At 48.9% G+C, this 24,168-nt stretch overlaps 1 protein-coding gene across 2 annotated transcripts in view; it reads left to right on the forward strand.

Annotated features, from left to right (window-relative positions):
* Positions 1-16,349, forward strand: part of RBM20 (RNA binding motif protein 20) — a 196,861-nt gene extending 180,512 nt beyond the window's left edge. For both annotated transcript variants that reach the window (XM_061403435.1, XM_061403436.1), the window contains 3 exons: positions 1,038-1,172; positions 9,154-9,275; positions 13,445-16,349. In XM_061403435.1, coding sequence (XP_061259419.1) covers positions 1,038-1,172; positions 9,154-9,275; positions 13,445-13,555 — 368 coding nt within the window. In that variant the 3' untranslated portion in view covers positions 13,556-16,349. The remainder of the gene's footprint in view (positions 1-1,037; positions 1,173-9,153; positions 9,276-13,444) is intronic.
* Positions 16,350-24,168: the final 7,819 nt, after the last annotated feature.

Raw genomic sequence — 24,168 nt, forward strand, 5'->3', positions numbered from 1 at the left:
TGGTGAAACCAGACTTGTCTTGGGATCTCCTCCACCTCCATTGGAGGTGATGTTGTGTCTGTGCCTGGCACTATGACATCATGAAGACAGAGTTTAAAATAGGCTAAGCCCGGTCCTCTCTGCCAAGTGGAAACTAAGATCCAGCAAGAGCTGTGGGAGGAGGGGGGAGGTGTGGCCCTCCGTGTTCTCCCAATGAAAATAGCTAGAAATTCATTTTGCAGAAAGCCTGTGGCATTCCAGAGTTTGAAGGAAGTGGGGATAAGAGTCCAGGGCAGAAAATAGAGAGGAAGGGCTTAAAAATAAATATTTCAACTCAGTGCCCTGTGGTTGGCACAAACTGGTTGGTGAGCGGGTGGTCTGGGCTTCCCTCCATGTCAAGCTGACCTGAGCTCTCTTTCACCTGTGTGGATCTGAGCCTCCATGGAAACTCTGCCGTGAGCTGCCTTGTTGCTAGAGAAATGCTGAGGCCTGGGCTGTGTCTAGAGAAGGCAAGAATAAAGGAGGAGCGAGTGCCATTCACCTTGCTCGGATTGAACCTCCTCTGTGTTGTAGTATAGGTCTTGACATGCACTGGTGTTCATCGCTCATTAGCTTCCCCAGTGTTTGGAGTTCATATTTAATAGCACTGCTCAATAGGCTTGGGGTGAGGATGGCATTGCCTCTTCTGCCCGCCTCTGTGCTCCTGTGGATGTCAGCACAATTTTTGCACTTCAGTGATTCTTCTGCCTGCAGAAATGGAGTGATACTGAATCGGGGGCACGGGTGTGGATCATTCCAACCGAAGGCATCAGAGGCCCATCCCCCACAGAGCCAGTGCAAAGATTTGCCAAGTTTTCTTGTGTGTGGCGTTCTTTTGGCAGCCGTAAAAGCTCTTTATTCTAGCACTTTGGTTCTAATTAGCAGCCCTGGCCCTAGTCTCATGTAATTAAGCAGCCCCAGGACTATTTCCCATTACACAGTGCAAGGAACAGAATTGCAGGGATTCTTGGAGGCAGGTTGTGTTTCATTGGTATTCTGTCCCGGCTCATGTTTTGCAGAAAACTCCAGGTACTCAGAAATGAAATCTCTGGACGTGAGGTCACTGGAAGATGCTGAAGTGGAGCTGAAACAGCCCCTTTCTTTGCCTTCCTGGGAACCAGAGGATGTGTTCAGTGAACTTAGCATTCCTCTAGGTGGGTGAGATACTCAGTCCTTCCTGAGAATTCAGTTCCAGGGGACGATAGTTCTGTAATAATGTCTAAGAGCTTGAGAAGGCTGTTCGTCATTTTGTTGTAATATTAATGTCTGATGCAATCACCCAGATTAACCTGCAGCTTTAAAGTTTCTTGCAATTTCAGTCTCCCATAGTAGACCAAGATAGCTCATGGGGCCAGACTTTGAACGGCACTGCCCTAGGAGCCAGAGCAAAGAGACTTGTTTTTCCTGTCAGGAAATGTTTTATTCCTAACCGCACAGCCCTTATTCAGCCCAGGTAGTGGCAGCCCACCAGCTGCCACAGAGTCAACAGAAATGCCCTGCTGGCCCCAGCACTTCTCCAAACAACGCTGCTTTTTTTTTTTTTTTTTTTGCTCTTTGAGGGACTAGCTTCTCTGAGGCAGTGATACTGAATAGACTGTGTTTAGGGGACTTCCCAGGTGGCTCAGAGGTAAAAGAATCCACCAGCCAATGCAGGAAATGCAGGAGACGTGGGTTCAATCTCTAGATCAGGAAGATCCCCTGGAGGAGGAAATGGCAACCCGCTCTAGTATTCTTGACAAAAAAATCCCATGGATAGTCCATGGGGTTGTAAAGAGTTGGACATGACTGAGCAACTGAGAACACACTCTATAGTTGATAGAGGGTCCCTGGGTCCCTGTCCTTCCCATGTTGGTGACTGCGTGTCCTCAGACAAGTCATAACCAGGAATTTTTTTTCCAGTTACAGCAGGTCCTTCAGCTTCCCTGGGAGCTCAGCTGGTAAAAATCCACCTACAATGCAGGAGACCCCTGTTCAATTCCTAGGTTGGGAAGTTCTCCTGGAGAAGGGACAGGCTACCCACTCCAGTATTTATGAACTTGTGGCTCAGCTGGTAAAGAATCCACCTGCAATGTGGGAGACTTGGGTTCAATCCCTGGGTTGGGCAGATCCCCTGGAGAAGGGATAGGCTACCCACTTCAGAATTTATGAGCTTCCCTGGTGGCTCAGACGGTAAAGAATTTGCCTGCGATGCAGGAGACCTGGGTTTGATCCCTGGGTTAAGAAGATCCCCTGGAGGAAGGCATGGCAACCCACTCCAGTTTTCTTACCTGGAGAGTCCCCATGGACGAGGAGCATGGCGCTATAGCCCATGACACAACTAATCACAGCATGGCAGGTCCTTCATTAACAAGTCGATGAGCCCCAAGGGAGTTAGTCAGCATGGAGGCTCACACTTTGCATCAAGCTTTCTTTTTTCCTTTTCATCTGCTGTATAAAAATCCCTTATTTTTTTTCTGTCTTCCAGTGTGCCATTTAGTTAGATGCAAAGAGCAAACTTCCTTTTTAAAAAAAAAAAAAAGAAGAAGAAGAAGGAGTTTGCTACATAGCATCCAGCATGCCCCAGGACAAAAATTAAAAAAAAAAAAAAAACGGAAATACGTACTGACCTTAGAATGAACTAAGATGATTGCAAGAAGGCCCTGGGTTCTGGAAAATAGTTGCAAAGGCTGCCTTTCAGGAAAAAGGTGCCAGACAGCCAGCAGCCCTTCCTGGATAATGTGGCACTGCGTGAGGCACTCGGGGCAGGGGCACTGAGAAATGGAACACAAGTCTCTCGGCATCCAGGAGCTTGGAATCTGTATGATAGACACAGGCAGAAATTAAGAATAAATTCTGCTGCTTTATAATTCATGTCTTATTTTTATTATAAAAAGTGTGAAAGATTATTATAAATTTATCACCCATATAAAGTAAACATTAAATGTTGTTTCTCTTCTCTCCAGTCTCTCCCCGTCTCCGAAGGTGACCACAGTCATACCCATGGATAGTTTTTCTCCCACAAAAACAGGATCAAACTATACACACAATGTTATGCAGTTTGCTTTTATACCTTAACAGTGAATCTTAGAGCTCTCTTCACATCAAATGCATTCTTCTTAACTACTGCAAATATTTTTTCTTAAAAGCTGTACCATACATTACCGATACATCTCTCTACTGGTGAACATTCAGAATGTCTTTAATTTTTTTTTTCCATTAAAAATTAGATTGACAACAATACTAGGTAGAATATGATTTCCATCATAGTTTAGCACTGATCAATAACCAAACATTTCACATATTTCTACAGAATATATTCTTACATTCTAAAAGTATTGTATATTTGAATGGCACTGCCCTGGGAGCCAGAGCAGAGAGACTTGTTTTTCTTATCAGGAAATGTTTTTCCTGTCAGGTATATACTATATCACAAACTTATTCCTGTTTTCCCATCTTTAAAGTCAATAACGCCTTTCTCTTACGTATTTACTTCTAAGGATTGTAATATAAAATTAAGTAAGATATCCAATGTTAGGAATGTTAAGCAGCCAAGAATAAAAGAACAGTATAAGTGAGAAAGTACAAAGTAACATTATTTATGAAAAATTAAAATTATTAATTTAAATGCTATACAAGTTAGACTTTTATTTTTTTCATTTACCATTGAACTCACAAAACACCTGTGGGGTTGGTAATATTTTCAGCCCTATTTTACAGGTAAGAAACGAGATGCTGGTGGTTTAGTCGCTACGTCGTGTCTGACTCTTGTGCCCCCACGGACTGCAGCCCACCAGGCCCCTCTGTCCGTGGGATTTCCCAGGCAAGAATACTGGAGTGGGTTGCCATTTTCTCCTCCGGGGGATCTTCCCGATCCAGGGATCGAACCCACGTCTCCTGTATTTTAGGCAGTTTCTTTACCACTGAGCCACCAGGGATCTAGGATGAGAGGCAGGTTGCAGAGCTGATGAACAGCCCTTTGACTCCTGGCCCCGCGCTCTTGCTGCCTGGGCACCTCCCACCTTCCGCACATGCTGCCGCCTTTGTGTGTGAACCGGTTCCTGCTGGATAGCACGCTAGCCCAGGGGAGAGGGGGCTGTCCATGCATCTTTGCATTTCACATTTTCATAATTACCACTAAATCGCTATCCAGAAAGATTATACCAGTGTTCTTGAGAGTACGGTTTCTCCACATCCTTGCCAGCTTTGGATCTTAGCAGTTTTTAATCTTTACCAACCAATTGGAGGAAAATGGTAACTCATTTTATTTTTTAAAACAGCTCTATTGAGGTATAATTGAGGTTAATGAAGTACACATAAAACCTGAATTTTGACACATATACACCTATGAGCCTTCACTGCAAGCAAGACAGTGAACATACTCATCGCCCCTGGATTTCCTGATTCTCCTTTGTTACCCCTCCCTCCCAACCCCAGTCCCCAGGTAACCACTGCCCTCCTTCGTGTCGCAAAATATTAGTTTGCATTCTAGAATTTTCTAGAAAGGGAATCATACAGTATGTACTCTTGTTGCCTGGTTTGTTTCACTCAATAGTTATTCTGAGATTTATCCCAATTGTTGGGTGTATGGATAATTGTTTATCGTTGAGTAGTGCACTGTGTTTATGGGTGGATCACATTTTGTTTATTCATTCAGCTGTTGATGAGCGTTTGGGTTTTTCTGGTTTGGGGCTATTACAGACTGTACTTTTACGCTTGATGATAGTGTCCGATTGGCTTTGAGACCTATTGTTTCTTTAATCTCAGTGGGGGTGAGGGGTATATGATACTGTTTTCTGCATTTGCCAGGTAAGGAAACTGAAGCCCAGAGACTTATTACCAGAGTTGTTTTTGATTTTTAGTTGCTAACTCGTGTCCGATTCTTTCTGTGACCCCATGGACTATGGCCCGCCAGGCTCCCCTGTCCATGGGATTTCCCAGGCAAGAATATTGGAGTGGGTTGCCATTTCCTTTTCCAGGGGATCTTCCCGACCCAGGGATCTAACCTGAGTCTCCTGCATTGGCAGGTGGGTTCTTTACCACTGAACCACCAAGGAAGCCCCTTATTGCCTGAAAGCACACAGTAAAAAGGTCAGAACTGAGGGAATCCTAATTGGAGACCAGGCTGCCCTGCCATTCAGGCAGCACAGTGGAAGGAAAGGCAATTTTGGTTCAGTGGTTAAGAGCACAGAGTGTGGAATCTGACTCCCTGGGTTCAAATCCCAGCTGGCTGGGGGACAAAGAGCTGCTGATTTAACCTGTCTCCCTGGTTTTCTTCACCTATAAATCCGGGATGTAGTAGTCGCCTACCATGTAGGGTTATTTTGAGGATTAGATGAATGAGTACATGTAAGGTCTCAGTCTCTTTCAGTAGGAGGTACTTATTATGAGTTGTCTATTGTTATTATTTGTTTCTCTCCCTCTCTCTCAAAGTCACTCAGTCACGTCTGACTTTGCGACCTCATGCACTGTAGCCCGCCAGGCTCCTCTGTCCATGGGATTCTCCAGGCAAGAGTACTGGAGTGGTTAGCCATTCCCTTCTCCAGGGGATCTTCCTGACCCAGGGATTGAACCCAGGTATCCTGCATTGCAGGCAGATTCTTTACTGTCTGAGCCATCAGGGAAACCATTATTCATTTATGGAATAGTTTTTGAGACCTACTCTGCTTTCTCTCACTGGGGCTGCATAACCCTTCACACTCCATGGTTTATCACTACCGCAGAGAGACTTTTTAGGGAGTGGGGACAACTCAGGCTTGGTCCCTGTGGCACACATGGAGGGAGAAGGAGAAGGAGAAGGAGAGGTGAGGCAAAGTCCTGCTGCTTCGGGGCTGGGCTGGGCACGGGGGTAAGAAAGGGCAGCTCCGTGGTTTCAAGCCAGCTCTGGGTGACCCCAGCCAGCATGAGCCTGCCAAGGCCTGAGCTCTTCCCAGAACCAAAGGGAAGCCTACAAAATGCAAGCTCCCCCTCTCCACCCATCACAGGCTGTGCTGGGATGACAGGACTGTAATTACCCGTGGCAGGAGCTATTATTAGAAGGCAGATGTTACTTTAATTACGGTACTTAATAGAGGCTGAAGGGAGGACCAGGTTGCTACAGAACTCTCTGGGTCTGGGGCTGTGTTTTCTTCACGCTGTGCTTCCCCAGGCCCTCACGTTCCAGAGGTATCCTGAGGCGGTGTTGGCATTCTAAGTGCCTGGGCAACTCCTGGTTACTCAAGGGTGAGTTCCCAGGCATTTGGGGATCTTGCCCCAGCTTCTCCCTCCTCAACACTGTCTCTGACCACCTGGTACTGCTTGAGTAGCCCTGGAGGTCTGCAGGGGCCCGGAAGAGAGCTGCTGCCCAGCCATGGAGCCTGGATTCTCCAGGCAGCTCTGGTGAAAGGCTGGAGGGCCAGAAGGCTTCTGTGGAGAAAAGCCTCACACATGTCTGCTATTGTTTTTTGATAAACAGTTTAATAAAGAACTAATGTTTGTTGAGCCCTAGGCAAAATGACATGTGCTTCCCCATTATACCATTTACTGTATTATTATTCCTGTTTCACAGACAAGGAAACTGATCTCAGAGAGGTTAACACACATACCTGAGGTCGCACAGTGTGAGTCAAAGAGCTAGGTCTGACTCCAAATTCCATTTTCTCTCCAGTATTCTGTGGCTTCCAACTTTTTTGTTTTTTGGCAGTAGAAGCCTTTGTTCAAGTGAAATCTCACCCCAAACACTACAGATGGTAGCCATGCCCACTGCTGGGGCTGAAATGGGCCACAGCTGCCAGCTCGGGTCTGCTTCACGTTCTGTGGTGGCTTCTGAGGCAGCTGCACCCCTTTGGGGGGCACCCAGGACAGGGATTTGAAGACCTCTTGGGAAACGTGACGGATTCTGGAGGCCTCGTGGGATCTGCACAGAAAACCTAAGGCTTCTTTCTTGGTTTTACCCAGTTGGTCGCCCCTACAAGGTCTGGACTCAGGGAGAGGCTCTGATCCCCTGCCTGTGTCTGCTCCCGTGGCCTCGGGGTGGGGGGTGGGGGTGCTTCCCCTTTTCTGGTTGCTCTTTTGTCCAGTGGGGTCCTCTGCTCCCTGTGGAGCAGCAGCAAAAGGGAGAAGTATTTTGCAGGCACAGAGGAGGAAGGCGAGCCTTGCTTAATGCTCTGTTTGCCAGCAGCAGCCAGGAGCCAGGGCCTGGGGGAGGTGGAGGGGCGGGACGGCCACCCACAAAGCCAGCACGTTCACATCCTTTGCAGTGAGGTTGGGAGGACACTCGGCCTCCCCCAAGGCAACTGGGCCCCTCACCCAAGGACCTCATTGGAGATTGCTGAGGGCACGGCAGGCAGGCTTGCTACGTGGCAGTTAGAACCGGCCAGCCAGTCCACTCCCCCCCCCCACCACACACACACACACACACACACACCCACACACACCCACACACACCCACACACACCACACCACACCACACACACACACACACCACACACACACACTACACACACACCCCACACACACACCCCACACCACACACACACACCACACACACACACACCACCACCACACACACACACACACACACACACACACCACACACACACACACACACCACACCCACACACACCACACCACACACACACCACACACACACACACACACACACACACACACACACACGCGCGCGCCATCCATTAAGGCAGAGCGCAGGCAGGCCTCCCAGGCTCCCTCCTTCCTCCAGGCCTGTGCTTCCAGGCTGACAAGTGGCTTTTGTGAAATGAGGCTGGAGGAGGGGCGGGGTGAGTGTTGGGGGGAAGGTTGTAATTAGAAGTCTAAACTGCTCCTCTATGACAGGGTCTCCTGTACATTTAGCTCTGTCTCTAGAGGCAGGAGAAGGAAAGTGGAGGAAGGCCTGGGCTTGTGGTCACACGCAGGGCCTTGGCGGAGACCTGGCCTGTCCCCCTTTCTGTAAGAGGCTGCCCTGGCCTCGTGTGTGGCTCCCAGCCCCACTTTCCCTGACACCCAGGGGGCCAGCTCTCTGAGCATCCCTCCATCCGCAGCAGAACTCACCATATGGGCAGCAGCAAAGCACAGCTGAGGGGTCAGCACACAGGGAGCAGCCTTAGCCTGAAAGCGCCCGGGGTCGGGAGTGGGGAGTGGCGCGTTTGTGTGTCCTGATCTCCGCAGTCCTCAGCCCTGCTTTTTAGCTAGTGCCTCAATCAGAAGGCCCAGGAGGGATTCAGCCAGCTCTCCCCAGGCTACACAGATTCTTAGCCTCTGGTCTTAGCCCCTTCTCAGACCTGGGCTCTTTCCACTCTGCTGTGTCCTCAAGAGGAGAACTGTGACCCCAAAACAGCATGGTGTAGGCTGGAGCAGCCACCGTCCCCCTTCAAAGATGAATCCTCTGGGCTGTGACGCAGTCATTTCTCTGGCTGTTGGGTCACTGTTTCCTTTCCTCGGAATCAAAAGAGCTCCCCAAATCCTGGAACTTCTATTTAACGCATCATAAATAAAATGCTACTAACGAATGGCTAAGATTTAAGACTGGAGAAAGACGGAAAAATGTTTATGATAGATCATCACATGAAAAAGGGAGGAAACAGAATTACACTTAGGGTGTCATTAAAAATGTCCTCTTCCACCCCACAAAGGGCTCTATATATAGATAGTGTGGAAGAAAATATTTTGATTGGAATGACTCCGAGTGATTTTTCCTCACTTTTATCTTTAAAAAATTCTTCTTAGTGAACATAATTGTAAAATAAGCAAACAAAAATGAGTGTTCTTCCAGTCTTGGCCACAGCAGCTGCAGAGAGACGTACAGTGTGGAGAAAGGAAATCCACCCAGGGAAATGTAAGAAACCTCCTTACTCCTCCTTCCCCAGGAAGCAGACTGATGTTAGTAGAGCCTGAACCTACTTCTGGAAGGCAAAGCATGTGATTTCCCAGCACTCCGTCACACTTCATCACACTGCCTGTGAATGAAGCTGATGCTGTTTTCTTCGTGCCAGTTTTATAAATGAGGACAATGAGGCTTGGAGAAGTTGGGTAACCAGCCCAAGCCAATAGCAAGCCAGGGCTGGATCGCGTTGCTCCTATTTCACCCTGACTGCTGTCTGGACCCCAGGGGCCTCCCTCCACCTTCCTAAACTGCCTACCTGTCCATCCCCCATCCTTCTGCAGGGGTGGAGTTCGTGGTGCCCAGGACCGGCTTTTATTGCAAGCTGTGTGGGCTGTTCTACACGAGTGAAGAGATGGCGAAGATGAACCACTGTCGCAGCGCCGTCCATTACCGGAACTTACAGGTAACTGTTGGTCTTCCTTGCCTAGTGCCCAGGAGGGGCAGTCCCTGGGCTAGGTTTCTGTGAGGTTATATCTCCTTCCATCACATGGAAAATTCATTCTGTGGTCTGCATCCTGATTCCACCAGACTTCTCCACATGGTGGCTGCCTTCCTTATGCTCTCAGAGCATCTGTCTCCACTTTAATACAAAACATTCTATTTGGGTTGGATATTTTTGGCAACGGCCTCTCCCTCTAGACTGAATGACGTGTTAGTGTTCACCTAGCCCATGGTTGGAGCTGATCCCTTTTCACAAGACCTGGATATTTCAGATACAGATATTTCTTGTGTTTTTCTCTTCTCCTGTGCTAGTATCCATGTTTGGCTAGAATAAAAGTCAGTGTTATGTTCTATTGAAATGTCTGTTCATACTGCAGCTGTATCAAAGACACAGCGTCTGGGACCAGACACTGGGGGTACAACATACAACAACAAAAAAAGCAGATGGTAACCCCTGCCCTCATGGACCTTCCCTTCTAGAGTAGTAGATTCTTTGTATATTAACTGTGACATATACAAAATATTCTATTCCATATTTCATCCAATCTAAGGTGCCATCAGTTGTAAGATACAACACTATTTTTTGATACCAAGAAGAAAAAAAATGTTACGGATTAAACAGTGAGACTCCATCAACTGGAAAATACATCTCAATTTCAGGACTGTTCATACACAGGGAAAAAACACTTCTTAAAATCAATGAGATATAGCAACATATCCTATAAAAATACCTAAATAATATATAGCATATTAGAATGTGATTTTCATATGACTTCTGGTGTAAGCTGGGGATTAGTAATATAATAGAAATCATAGTAGATAGATGCTTGGGGTAAGTGTATCAAAGTACCTTCTGTTCTAACTGCAAGGAATTTAGACTACTTTTTTGAGGCGTAAGGCCTTGGCTCTGGAAGACCCTTGTGGTAGTGAGTGAGTGAAATCTCTCAGTCATGTCTGACTCTTTGCGACCCCGTGGACTATAGCCTATCAGGCTCCTCTGTCCATGGGATTCTCCAGGCAAGAATATTGGAGTGGGTTTCCATTTCCTTCTCCAGGGCATCTTCCCAACCCAGGGATTGAACGCAGGTCTCCCGCACTGCAGGCAGACACTTTAATTCCAGAGCAGATAGTACTGTTCAGTTTAATTGTTAAAGAGTGGCTGCTCTGGTGGTTCTTAGCCAGGGATGTGAACCAAAGTCCTGTACGCAGTGTTTCAGAAGTATTTATACTACATAGGCCAAGGGTTCAGCAGAATTTGGGAGAGACCCAGGAATATGTAATTTGAGAAAATTCTCCAAATGATTTGAATGTGTACCCCTAGTTAAGAAAACTCAGATACAGGCCAACTCTCTTATTTTATAATTGAGGAAACTGAGGCGCAGAGAAACCAAGGATTTATCTAAACCTTGGATTAGTCCAACCCTTGGATTTGTCCAAGGCCATCAAGATGGTGAGTTACCAGGGCTGGAACCAGATTGCCTGATTCTTAGTCACTTTGCTGCTTTCACTCGACTAAGCTGGTCTATGAACTGAGACTCATGTCATAGCCTGGGTCACCATCTGCAAGGAACTGTTACTAGCTGTGCCCAAACTCAGGTCATTTAAGCCTCTTGATTTCCCTCCGGAAAGCAGCTGTTGTATGACCGAGAAAGTCACAGGGCCCGGGGCCCAGGTCCTGGCCTCTCCAGGGTGTAGGCAGTGACTTGGCCAGGCCAAGGGTTCAGCTTGGGCTACACAGAGCCAGCTGGCGGCAGCTGTCTAACCCTGAAGACATCATCACCACCCACCCACAACAAGAGGAAAGCTCTAGAATGGAAGAGCTGAACAGGGTCTTGAAGATCATCCAGTCCTGATTTTCCCAAACTTTGGTCTTCAGCTGGAATCTTTTTAAAATGTGGCTTCCTGGACCTACCCTATATTTGCTTATTCATTGTCTCTAGCGTGGGGCCTGAGAATCTGCATTTTAAAGTCTTTCCAGCAGATTATGATACCCCAACATGAGAACCTTCTCATCCTGTCTTCTCGACTGGACTGCATAACCCTCAAGGAGACACACAGCTCAAGGTCACCCAAGAAGGTTGGAAGAATGCAGACTCCCAGGTCCTTGAATTCTAAACCCTGTGGTTTTTGCAGGGCAACAGACTTCACTGTGTTTTGGGCCTCTGGGCCAACCCCCCAGGCACACTCGCCTCCCTGTAGCAGGCCACAGCCGCTCCTGTGGTCCCAGGCCTGTCAGGTCCAGACACTGGCTCAGTCCCTTACGCCCGCCAACTGCAGTTCTGCTTTCCCGGGTGCACCTGTCAGGGAGCTGGGAGCCTCAATCACAGGTGTCCCAGATAGGGTTTCTGCCAGTGGCCTCGACAGACTGTCTCTGTCCACACAGACGCACCCATCCCACCCCCACTCCATGTTACATGTGTGAAAAGGGAAGAATTCAGACGGGAGTGGCCAGTGCTGGCTAACACCTCAGTCAGGCAGCTTGTAAATCTAGCACCCCGGGAGGCTGTGAGGTGGGGGCAGGGGTTGCTCCTGGGGGTAAGGTGGTAGGAATCTTCATTTTCTGTCTGCAGTCCCACTGTTCTCTCGTGCTCTGAGAGAAGCCACAGCAGGTGATCAAAATAGCAGGTGGAGAAGGTGCTAGGTGGGAAAACTAGACATTTGCTCAGCCCCAGGTCCGATACTCGATACATCCACCCACTTGCCTTCCCTGAGACGAGGTGAAGGAGCAACCTAGTCCTCCATCAGCAGCCTGATCCCCTGGAATCCACGATCTGCCTCTCTCCATCAGTCTCACCCACCTCTCAAAGCCAACCAGTCTCTCCTAGAGACACCAGGTCGACTCCATCACCTCTCCCACATCATCGGGTCTGACCCTCAGATTCACCCCTGGAGGAAGAAGGAGGAAGATATCATCCTTCCATTTAACAATTTAGGGTCTGAGGCTAGGAGAAGATAAGTGACTTTCACAGAATCAGACAGCCAGTGCCACTTATGATCAAGGGGGCATTGACTTTTTGGCCCACCCAATATATAGCCCAGGATCCTGCCATCCCACTTACAGAAATCTAACCTACAGAAATAAATTCACCAATATGTAAATATGTACAAGGACACTTATTGCAGTTAATTATAATAAATGTATAACTTATTGCCAACATTTTTGGAAACAGCCTGAATGTCCAGGAATAGGGTAGCAATTGAGTAATTGATGGTTCACGCCTATGACATTGCTAGGTATTTATTCCATGCCAGGCTCTGTGTTTGATGCTTTATGGTACCTCTCTGGGATGTCACAGCAACCTTGTGCAGTGGTTACCGTATTACTCACACTTAACAGATGCCAAAGATATTGAGGAACTTGCGGCTGAGAGCCAGCCTTTGAACCCAGGTCATGTGATGGCAAAGCCCACACATTTGACCGTTGTGGGGGACTTAACCCTGCTGACTCTTAATCCAGCACTCCTTGCACTGCCCTGGGCTCCCCCAGCCATCAGAGGACATCCAACTGGGGCCTAGGGCATCTTCTGGTTCTCTCACTGCATTGAATCCAGAACCTCATGAGCAGCCTGACAGGCTCACCGAGTTGGACTTGGGGGGCCAGTGGGAACATGGGTGCTCTGAGGTGGGATGCAGGCAGCCCCCTGCCAGCCTGTCTGTGGAGCCTCAGGTGTCGGGCTGCAGTTTTGTCTTTCACAGTAGGTATGGGACAGAGCTGCTCCCCTCCCTGCCCTTCCAGCCTCCCTCTCTTTCCTCTGCCTTTTAAATGTGGACGTGCTGCCTGGATCCTGGGGCTCATTCTGGACAACGAGTAGAGTTGTGAGAATTAAATGAGTTTATAGAAGAAAAGCAGTTGGCGCTGGGTCTGGGATAAGGGCTCTGCACGTGTTTGTTGTTAGGATCTGCACTTCCCTGCATTTCTCCAGGAATCATTTGTAAACTAACATAAAGAGGGTGGAGCTCATCACTGAGCCTGGGTCCCGGGGCCCTGGAAGGATCTGGGGAGGGAGAAGAGGGGTCCCACCCCAGGGGGCAAGATGAGAGGAGAGGGGGGCCAGGCACACAGCCCCTTCCTCTCCTCCCAGCTCACCACTGTCTTTCTCCCTCCCGACTCTGTCCCTCTTTACACCACAGAAGTACTTATCCCAGCTGGCCGAGGAGGGCCTGAAAGAGACGGAGAGGGCGGGCAGCCCGCGGCCCCAGGACAGCGGAATCGTGCCGCACTTTGAAAGGAAGAAGCTCTGACACCGCGGCTTGAAGAGGGAGAGGAGGGCCTGAGAAGTGGGGCCTTCCTGCCAGAGAGGAAGGAAGACCAGGGAGCCCACGGCGGTGCCTGAGTCGGTCTGCAGAGACTCATGAAAGGCCTGGAGCACCTCCCGGTGCCTTCATCCCGGCGTATCCAGTGACTCGTGTTTCCTTTGAACAATTTTTCAATTTGCTTGTCTATCTTCCTCTCCATCTCTCACTCCCTCCTTCTGTGCCCATAAAATCCAACTTCTCAGGGATTTTCACAGTGTTCCAATTCTTGGTGGGATAGGATAGGTCAAGCCAGGCTGAGTCCTCCAAAAAAAAAAAAAAAAAGATTTCACGGAGACTCCTGGGTCGAGAACCATGTCTCTGCTTGGCATCCTGTGTGTGGGGGGGTGGGGGATCTGAGTTGGGTCGTACGGTCCTGGATGGGGGAGCCTTGGACCACCAGCAGGCAGAAACTGGGAGCTCCTCCAGCTCAACCACCTTTTTGAAAAGCCCTGATTTTCATAACTCTTTTGTCCTCTCCATTGTTCTAGAAGCCCACCAGATTCAAGCCTTAAAATTTAAGAAGGAAAAGAGCTCTTTATTTTGGAAGCTCTGATCATTTCCCTCCTGTTGATTTCAGGAGATGCTAGGGTTTGTTCTCCTCTGGATATTGAGTCTGGTCTAGATTCACTTTAAATAAAAATGAAAACAGAAGCATCTTCCCCCTCAGCTAAAACATTAGAAGGTCAGGACTCCTGTTGAAGACTGGCCTCCCAGCTGTGCATGATTGGCTTGAGAGACACCAAAACAAGGAAAAGGCATCCATCCTTGACTCGTCCTTTGGTGCCTGCACACTGGGTACCAGCAGCCTCACAGTGGGATGGTTTTTAAATGGTCTCTTAGAGGTGGGGGCAGCTAAGGAGAAGGAAGGCTGCAGGACTGAGGAGCATTGAGGGTTGCCAGGTATTTGTAGGTGGGCCCTTTCCAATTGGGCAGAAGGCCAAAGGCCTCTCAGAGTTTACTCCATGTGCAGACTGATATTAAATGTTACGAAGCGCAGAGCTCCTTCCCATCGGGCTGTGGGTACTGAAGGTCAGTGCCTTCAGGTTCCTGGACAGGACAGGCTGCGGGGGTCTAGGCTGAGGTTCACTGGGAGGGTTTGGGAAAAGGTGCTGGGGAAAATGAGGCTCAGCTGAGCCCTGGAGAAGCCCTTGAGAAGGTCAGAAGGGAGCCTGGGGCTGCTTCCTCAAGTGAGACACTTGCCCGGAGGCGGCTGCCCTGGCTCAGCTCCTAGAGGACGGTTTCTGTTAGTTCTATTCCTGACCACAGGTAGGTAGGCTAGGACGAGATTGCTTGTTTTATTTTAATGTTTTGCTTTTTTTTTTCTTTTTATGGTAGATAAGACTATACTGCATATTCTGTTTTCTGTCCTCTGCCCTAAAAGCAGAAGGTAGAGAGATGGATTATTTGAGTTCCACACTGACATCTGATCAGTGAGAAAATTAAGCCTCAGAAAGGAAGGGAAAACAAAAGATACAAGGATCATGTGTAAACCTGGGGGCAGGTGGCATCGGCAAGGAGAGAACCGCTGGGGACCTGTGAGAGAGAAGAGTTCAGGCAAGCTTCAAACAGACCAGCTTGAACAGGTGTAGAGGGAGGCGGCATGCAGTGGGAAACCTGAGCTTGGCATCAGGCAGCTGTGGGCCTCAGAAAGGTGAGTGTCTCAAAGAGTAGAGTTTGAAAACAGTGACTCAGCCCAGACCTGTTCCCCTGGCTGCCTTCTCTGGTTTTTACCTGGTGTTATAGAAACCGGCCTCCTCCATTTCTCAGAAACTGTGTGTCTTTCTTCTCACTGGTGGGAAGTCAGGGCCAACTCTCTGAACCTCTCTGGGAAAAGCCTAAAGCCTAAAACTGCATTTTTAGAGAAGCTGGCAGCCTTTTCTCTGAGCATAGTGGAAGCTGACCCCACCAGCTCACCACCCCCCTACCAAGCAGTGTTTCCATGGAAACCTGGATGGCTGTTCAAACAGCCATATTCCCTAGTAATGTAATGGCTCTCTTGCTGATAGACCGAACTTCCCTATATTTTAAAGCTGGAGACCGGCCCTGGGAAGGAGAGAGAAGAAGCTCTTTGCGTTTAATAAGAACCTTTAATTTAAAAAGTCATCCAAGGTCCTATATTTGTGTGTATATATATATTTATTTTTATTTATTTTTATACAATTCCATTGGCATAGTTTTACCCACTCTATAATTTGCACTTTTTATTCCTACGTGTGTCATACACAATGCAGTATTAAAAGCAACCAGGAAAATATTGATTTTTTTTTTAAAGCTTTTCTTCAGTGTTTGTTAACCATTTCAAAATGTCTCCCTGGAAAAGTTGTTCAACAGCAGCTGCTACCTTGCGCAGCACATTTACTCATACCCTGCGTTAATGGAACAAAAGGCCTGTGTACTTTTTATTGTAAACACCTGAAATAAAGTATATTCACATCGTATTCCCGAAGAATTCGGTAAACTTGGTGTTGGTGTGAGCAGCAGCCGTTAGTATCAAGGTTTCTCTTGACAGTCTGAGGCTGTGATCTGTTAGATTATACTTGAACTGGACCAGAGTTTGATTATTGAGCTTGTGAGAAAAAGAAAACCATTAGTTGATTTAAGTTTGAACTTGTAAAGTGTTGGAATTTGTTGAGTGTGTCCTATTAATCGTCACTTTTCCTGATCTGTATAATTGACCTCAAGCGTTTGTTTTTACAAAAGGAAAAACAAAGATTTTTAATAAAGAGAACTTGAAAGCTTGTGAGTGAGTCGTCATCTGTTACACTGGGATCCCTAAGTGTTTGGCCAAAGGATGCTCACTGAGTGTGGAGGTTGGGATTCAGTCCATCTAAATCTAGAATGTTTCTGAAGAGTTGAAAAAACAAGACAAGAGGTTCCACTTGGGACTCTGGCGGGGAATCAGAGCTTCTCAGGGGTGAAGCTGCAAAAGGGCTGAGTCTAGGAATATGGGGAGCTGCTGTTCCCCAGGCCAAAAGGGTTGGATAGAAAAATCTCTTGGCTTCTTCTAACCCTGTGGCCCTTCTCACTGCCCTCAGGTTGTCTAGTGGCCGAACTCTGTTGTCCTGCACTGGAGTCAGGCCGTTTCTGGAGGTGCCGTCCCTGTGAGGAGGTCAGCCCCTCGCTTGGGTCCTTTTAGCCTTGTGACTTCTGAAGTCCCGTTTCCTTGGGTGCAAGGGTGTGTGATGGTATTAATCACCTCCCTGATTGTTTCTGGGTTAAGGTCATTGCTGGTGAAAGCAACTGCTATGCTGTGCAGCCCTGAATCTTTGCTGTTTGGGGATTCAGAACAACCCTCCAATTTTCAGAGGTTCTTAAGTTCTTTCTCAACCGTTTCTTCTAGCAAAACAATGCTAATCTCTTGGGACCGGTTAGCAAGTCCTTTGAATGGCCTGGAATCTTCTCAGGGCCCTCCCCTCCTGTTGGCAGTGCTCCTGAGTCACCGGGGAGGGGCAGGGCAGTCCGGCCCCAGAGGGCAAAGTGAGTGGGGCTGCCTGTAATTAGTGGGTGCAGATCTGTAGATCTGAAGAAAGTTCCCATCCAGCCTGTTGCTGCCCACCCCCTCCCTGCCCCCCCACCTATTGTGGCCATCCAAGGCTGAGCTCAGGCCTCCAGTTCCCAACCAGGAGGGGTGGGGAAACATCCTTCCCTGCCAGTGCCAGCTGTGTCCTTGTGGGCCAAGGCATCCGGTGGGCCGGGAGCTCGTCCTGCTGCCCTAAGTTCAGGATCCAGGGTGGCTGGGGTGCCCCTGGTACCTGGTCCCAGTCCCTCCATGTGGCACAACTCCAGGGGGCATCTCGTACATTGTCTTCTGTAAGACACACCCCCCACCCCCACCCCCGCCCCGAGCTGTGCAATAGAGCCATCCTGCCAGGGAGCCCCCTGAGCTGAGTTCCCTGCCATGCTGGAGGCTCCTTGTTTGCTTTCTCATGTTCCTAAGGGCCTGAGGCCTAGTTCTGAGCCAGTGACCTGGGCCTGGGCCCTGACATTCAGACCCGCTCTCTGGGCTCCCTCTTCTCCCCAGGGATCAGTGCCAGACTCTTCGGCTTGATTCTGCCATGGCCCAGATGCTTGAGTTGCTCCTCACAGTCCCCGGAGGCCAGGCCACTTAGATACTGACCTTGACCCCCACCTGACCTGAGATCTCTGTGCCCCTCTCACATCAACAACTGTCTACCTAGGCAGGGACAGGACCTCTGCGCTCATCCCCAACAGGTCCCCATTCTCCTTTTCCACCAGGCCGGCCCTCCAAAGCAGCCTAACCTAAGTGGATTTCCAAGCCTGTTAGAACAGGATGGCCCCAGGGACCACCCCCACCCCCCCCACAAGCCCTGGCCTTCCTTTTACAGGTGAGAAAACAGGCCCAGACGGGGAAGTGATTTGCCTAAGGCAATACAGCTTATTGGTATAAGGTAAGGGGATCCAGATCTCCTGGGTGGTCCTAACTGGGCACACATGAGGAGTGTAGTTTCTTTCAGCTGAATTATTTCGTGAATTTTCCAGATCTAGTCCTAGCTGGACTTCCGCAATTGGCAAAGGACTCAAGAAAAATCACTGATTTTTGTGCTTTGTGTGGATCTGAATCACCTGGGGAGCTTGTTAGAACTAGAGACTCCTGCCCCCCCACCCCACCCCCGGTGGAGATTCTGCCTCACTGGGTCACGGGAAGGCACTTGCATCTTAGTGGAGCCTCATGAGTGATTCAGTGCAGGTGGAGTTTGTTCCTCGCGCTTGGAAAAACGCTGCCCTAGCTGTCAACCGGGGACTTCCCCAGCAACTCCTGGAAGAGAAGGGACATTTATTTTGCTGGGGGGAAGGGCAGAACAGATGTGAATGGAGACCATTGAAGGTACGGGAGACTCCAATGTGGAAAAGGCTTGAAGACGGGACATACAGGGGAGGAGACAGTCTGACCGTAGCAGATGGAGATGGTGGGAGCTGGTGGTGGTAGGGGGTGGTTGTCAGACTGGGTTTGGGGCACGTCAGGATTTTTTTTCAGTTGGAATCATATTTACTAGGGTTAGGCAAAAGTCTTCCAATGGTCTCTTTATCCTCGTTAATGGCTGAAGGCATTGTAATTATCAAGACTCCTGGTGATATGCTAGCCCCTAAGGGCAGAGAGCTGTGCAGTCAGCAGACCCTAGAGGAGACTGAATGACAGGGAGCAGGGGCATTCTCCAGGGCCATGTCACTGCTTGTGAGGAAACCTGGGGTTCACACACCCTCTCCTGTGCTCCATGAGCCACCATTAATACTGATATTAGCCCCACAGATTATTAAGTGCATGTCACACACTGTGTGTACTCTGTAGAGATACAGTTTCTTGGCCTCTTTACAATATTGAGAGACAGGCGCCATTATTCTCCCATTTTACAGACAGGGAAAATGAGGCTCAAAGATGAAAATAGTTTGCCCAGGGACAGCTCGTGAGTGTCAGAGTTGGGATTCAAATCCAGGTCCACATGACCCTCAAACCATGCTTTTAACCACTATTCTCTAGTGCTTGTCTCAGGGTTGGGGTCTTCTCTTGTTCCTGCTTTTTGCTAAAACTTCTAGATTCTGGGTCTGCCAGAAACAGTGGAGTAAGGAGGATTAGAGAGCTGGATTTAGCTAGACTCAGGAGTTTATGACTGATCCTGATTGTTAAATTCTGAAACTGACCTCAACACTTCCCTCCTTAGACTGTAGCTAAACAAAGGTCTCCACCCACCGCAGGGTAGGAAAACTGAAGGGTAGGAAGGCTGAAGGTGCCAAAGCAACACAGTTTCTTCGTCCCCTCACTCAGGAGGTTTCACCCTAGGAGCTGGATCTAGGGGTGAGCCAAGGGGTTGTTCCTGCTCCTCTGGGGAGGGGAGAAGAGCACCTAGTTTTGTGTTCTTGGGGAATTTAGGGGTATAAGGGTGTGTTCAAAAGGAGATTTCCCATGGCCCCTAGATGCAGGCCATACTTTGCACTTTTAACCCTTCTTTCCTGAGTGAAACTTCATTGTTTATTTACCTGCCACTTTTTAACAACAAGGAATTGAGTTAATATACAACACAGGCCATGTGCGACCAGATTAAGCCAACGGAAACTTTTGAAGTGAGGATTGAGGAAACCTGCAGGCGGCAAGTAGGTGAGTAGGAAGGGCCGAGGCAGTGGTGGTGAATTAGTATGAAATGTGACTGGGAGGGTCCTGGGAGCCAAGGCAAAAAGAGGAAGCAAGCTCCCCTGCTTAGCTCTTCCTGTTAGAATCGAGAGAGCATGCCAGTTAAGCGCCACCCGCTTTGCTTTCTCACCCCCGCAGATCCCACCTGTGGTCCAGGCTTGCTCAGTGCCGCCTGGGTCCTATTCAGGCGCCATCTCAGCCCCTCAGTTTTGCACATGGTCTCCCACTGCCTGGATGCCCTTCTCCTTTCTCTCTGCTTGGGAACCGGGACTTTCTTTAACGTTCCTTCTAAGTAAGCGTTACCTCCATTACGAAGCCTTCCTTGACCCTCTTTGTTCTCCCTGCAGGTGTTTCTGCTCCCACACGGTGTCCCAGCACACCATCTCCACCCCCAGCCCCACATAGAGGCCTCTCTTTATAGCCCTTATCAGGCTGCCTTGTAATCTGTTTACAGGTTGGTCTTGCATTAACCATTGAGTCTACAGGGCAGGAAGCGTGTCCTAGTCCCCTGCGTCTGCACAGAACAGGCACCAGTGACTGTTGAAGGACGAAGCAGCCCCCTCCCCATCCCTGTGGCTGCAGCCACAGGGGCCCAAGCTCCAGGTCTCTATCCAGCTACCAGCTGGCTGTAGGAACAGGACTGTATTCTCAGAGAGGTGCCAGGGAGCATCTCCCTACCTCCCGGCCTTGGCCCTGCCCATCTTTTCCTTCCAGGTTGCCACCCACCGGGGACTGGAAGGTGGCTCTGATGGTTGGTGTCACAGACCCTGCTTGTGTGGCTTGAAGCTTGGCCTTTCAGTGGTCAGATTCTTCTGCAGCCACAGACTGGCTTCCAATGCCAGCTTCACCTCTCTGGGTCCCCAGGGGCACGCCCTCTCCAAACCTATCTGTCCTCACTGCATACCCACCTCGCCAGGCCCACCCATCTCTCAGGGACCTTCCCAGGCGGAGCTGGGAACAAAGCTCAGTTTATGACGCTTGTGTCAACATGGGGTGGATGGCCTTGGTTCACCCTGCATCGTGGAAACCACACCTGCCTGCCTGCTGCCCACACCTAATCAAGGCCTCCTGAAGACCCAGGGGCTGCAGGGAAACTCCTCACACTCTTCTTCTCTCCTAGCGTCTGGGAGGTGCTGGGGGCTTGGGCTAGTGAGTGGGGATTTCACAGCCCCGGAAGAGAGAGACGTTGCTCTAGGCTGATTAGTCTGGTCAGATGATTAATAATTAAACCTGACCTGTTCCCAGCTACACACATACACACCCTGCAGCCAGGAATCAGCAGAGATCAGGGGTAGAGAAGATCAGCATGGGCCCAGCTCCAACTCCCCCACCTCATTCCAGGGTTTGGGAGAGTCTCAGGGCTCCTCCTCCTCACCTACCTAAGGTCCTACCAGTCCACTTCCTATATAAAGCTTTCTTGATTTTTCCCACAGGCCTGAGCTCTGGGCAGGCTTTGGGCAATTCCTAGGCTGCACAGGCCGGGGTGACTCTGTAGGAGTGGGATTTGCAGATCAGATAGGACTTGGGCTCCACCTGTGTCGACACTCAATTTCAACTCCATCTTGACTTCTGCAGCCTCTCCACTTCTTATTTATACTCCCACTCCCCAGAGCTCTAGGAAGAGCAGGGCATGCTCAGCACCCTGTCTGATCTTAGCACAGCAGAAACATTCAGCTTGGGGAGGTGGGAGCCAGTCAGCTTGGCTGCATTCTGCCCTCATCATCATGGGCTGCCCAAGTTTTTCCAAAGGTCCTTCTCTGGCCACAGGAATCCTGAGACTCTGGTTGGCTGCTGGGCAGATTGAAGCTGAGAATCCATACACAAGGGTTCAGCTAGGTGGCCAAAGTGGGGTCCCCTCCTACCCTCCCCCACTGCAGATCATCCTTCTAGCTTGTCCCTTGTGTTTTCCAAGGTCTTAAGGAAGCATGATCTCCTCTTCAGAGACCACTTCCCACCCACCCTTCCTCCTTCCAGCTCCGCATCTCTCCAGAGCTCAGAAGCCTTTCCCACTCAGTGGATAATGCTCTTCTAGTACATTGTCCTGGAGAAGGCAATGGTACCCCACTCCAGTACTCTTGCCTGGAAAATCTCACAGACAGAGGAGCCTGATAGGCTGCAGTCCATGGGGTCGCAAAGAGTCGGACATGGCTGAGCGACTTCACTTTCACTTTTCACTTTCATGCATTGGAGAAGGACATGGCAACCCACTCCAGTGTTCTTGCCTGGAGAATCCCAGGGACAGGGGAGCCTGGTGAGCTGCCATCTCTGGGGTCGCACAGAGTCGGACATGACTGAAGCAACTTAGCAGCAGCAGCAGCAGTACATTGTCCAGACTTTTGTAGTTAGATTTTATTTGGGCTGGGTAGGGAGGAGTAGGGTCTCCAGCCCCTGGCCTCCCTCCCTGGGCCTCTTCAACCCAGGAAAGCAGGTAATCATCCTGACCCCACCTTCGTCCCTCCCAGGGCTTTGTGAGGTGGAACAGAAAGGCCTCAGCCTGTTATTTAAACACACGTGTGTATGTGTACATGTGTTTGTGCCTGCCTGCAGGTATGCATGCAAGGATACATGTATATGAAGCTTCTGGACAAGCTTGGAGGTTTTAAAATCTGAGCCTCCCCAGGATGCCCCATGTTAGGTAGCACTCCAATCCTTCCCCTGGCCATGGCCAGGTGCACCCACCTCTGTTTTAACCCACACTGTGATCTGCTTGTTCTCTTGTTCCCAGTCCAAGAATTATTTCTATGGGATTAGTCAAAGCCTCTTTGCCTTTCCCTTTCCTTGCTAAAGAAAATTCTAACTGCCAAGCATTTGGCCCTCCCTCTCTTGCTTATTAAAAACAAACAAACAAACAGGTCAAATTGTCAGGTTGAGGAAGAAGCAGAGGAGTGGGGTGATGTCCTTTGAAGATGACTGAGGTTGATTCTCAGAGAGAAGAGGGGAGGGAGGGAGAGAGAGCTGGAGGGAGAGGAAGAAAGAGGATACCCTCGTTCTGGGAGAGATGTCAGGGAGGTTTCGTTACGTTTTGGTGGACAATAAAGAGTTTAAGATGGAAAATGAGGCTTCTGGGTAGCTATAGGGGTTAGATAATTGGAAACCAAAAGAAAGCAGGAATTTTGGGACATGTTGCTTTAGGTAACAAATTTGACTTCATGTTTCTCTGAGAGACCCAAATAATATTTTTCATCTCATCTAAGAGAATGTCAATTCTGCGTTTTATTTTTTTTGTGCAACTAGGAAAGAAAAAACTCGGCCAATTAAACCCTAATACAGGTATCTGACTCTTTGCAACCTCATGGACTGCAGCACACCAGGCTTCCCTGTCCTTCGCCATCTCCCAGAGCTTGCTCAGACTTATGTCCATGGAGTTAGTGATGCCATCCACCCATCTCATCCCTGTCGTCCCCTTCTCCTCCTGCCTTCAATCTTTCCCAACATCAGGGTCAGCTCTTCATGTCAGGTGGCTAAAGTATTGGAGCTTAAACTTCAGCGTCAGTCCTTCCAATGAATTATCAGGATTAATTTCCTTTAGGATTGACGGGTTTGACCTCCTTGCAGTCTAAGGGACTCTCAAGAGTCTCCTCCAACACAGCTCAAAAGCATCAATTCTTCAGCACTCAGTCTTCTTTATGGTCCAACTCTCACATCCATACATGACTACTAGAAAAACCATAGCTTTGACTATGCAGACCTTTGTTGGCAAAGTAATGTCTCTGCTTTCTAATATGCTGTCTAGGTTGGTCATAGTTTTTCTTCCAAGGAGCAAGCGTCTTTTAATTTCATGGCTGCGGTCATGATCTGCAGTGATTTTGGAGCCCCAAAAGATAAAGTCTCTCACTGTTTCCATTGTTTCACCATCTATTTGCCATGAAGTGATGGGATCGTATGCCATGATCTTAGTTTTTGAATGTTGAGTATTAAACCAGCTTTTTCACTCTTCTCTTTCACCTTCATCAAGAGGCTCGTTAGTTCCTCTTTGCTTTCTGCCAAAAGGGTAGTGTCAACTACCACATATGAGGTTATTGGTATTTCTCCCGGCAATCATGATTCCAGCTTGTGCTTCATCCAGTCTGGCATTTCTCATGATGTACTCTCCATATAAGTTAAATAAGCAGGGTATCAATACACAGCCTTAACATACTCCTTTCCCAATTTGGAACCAGTCCGTTGTTCCATGCCTGATTCTAGCTGTTGCTTCTTGACCTGCGTACACGTTTCTCAGGAGGCAGAGAAGGTGGTCTGGTATTTCCATCTCTTAAAGAATTTGCCAGTTTGTTGTGATCCACATAGTCAAAGGCTTTAGCGTAGTCAATGAAGCAGAAGTAGATGTTTTTCTGGAACTCTCTTGCTTTCTCTATGATCCAACAGATATTGGCAATTTAATCTCTGGTTCCTCTGGTTCTTATTGCTGACCAAG

The sequence above is a fragment of the Bos javanicus genome, chromosome 26, assembly GCF_032452875.1.
Source record: "Bos javanicus breed banteng chromosome 26, ARS-OSU_banteng_1.0, whole genome shotgun sequence".
In the NCBI taxonomy this organism is placed as follows: domain Eukaryota; kingdom Metazoa; phylum Chordata; class Mammalia; order Artiodactyla; family Bovidae; genus Bos; species Bos javanicus.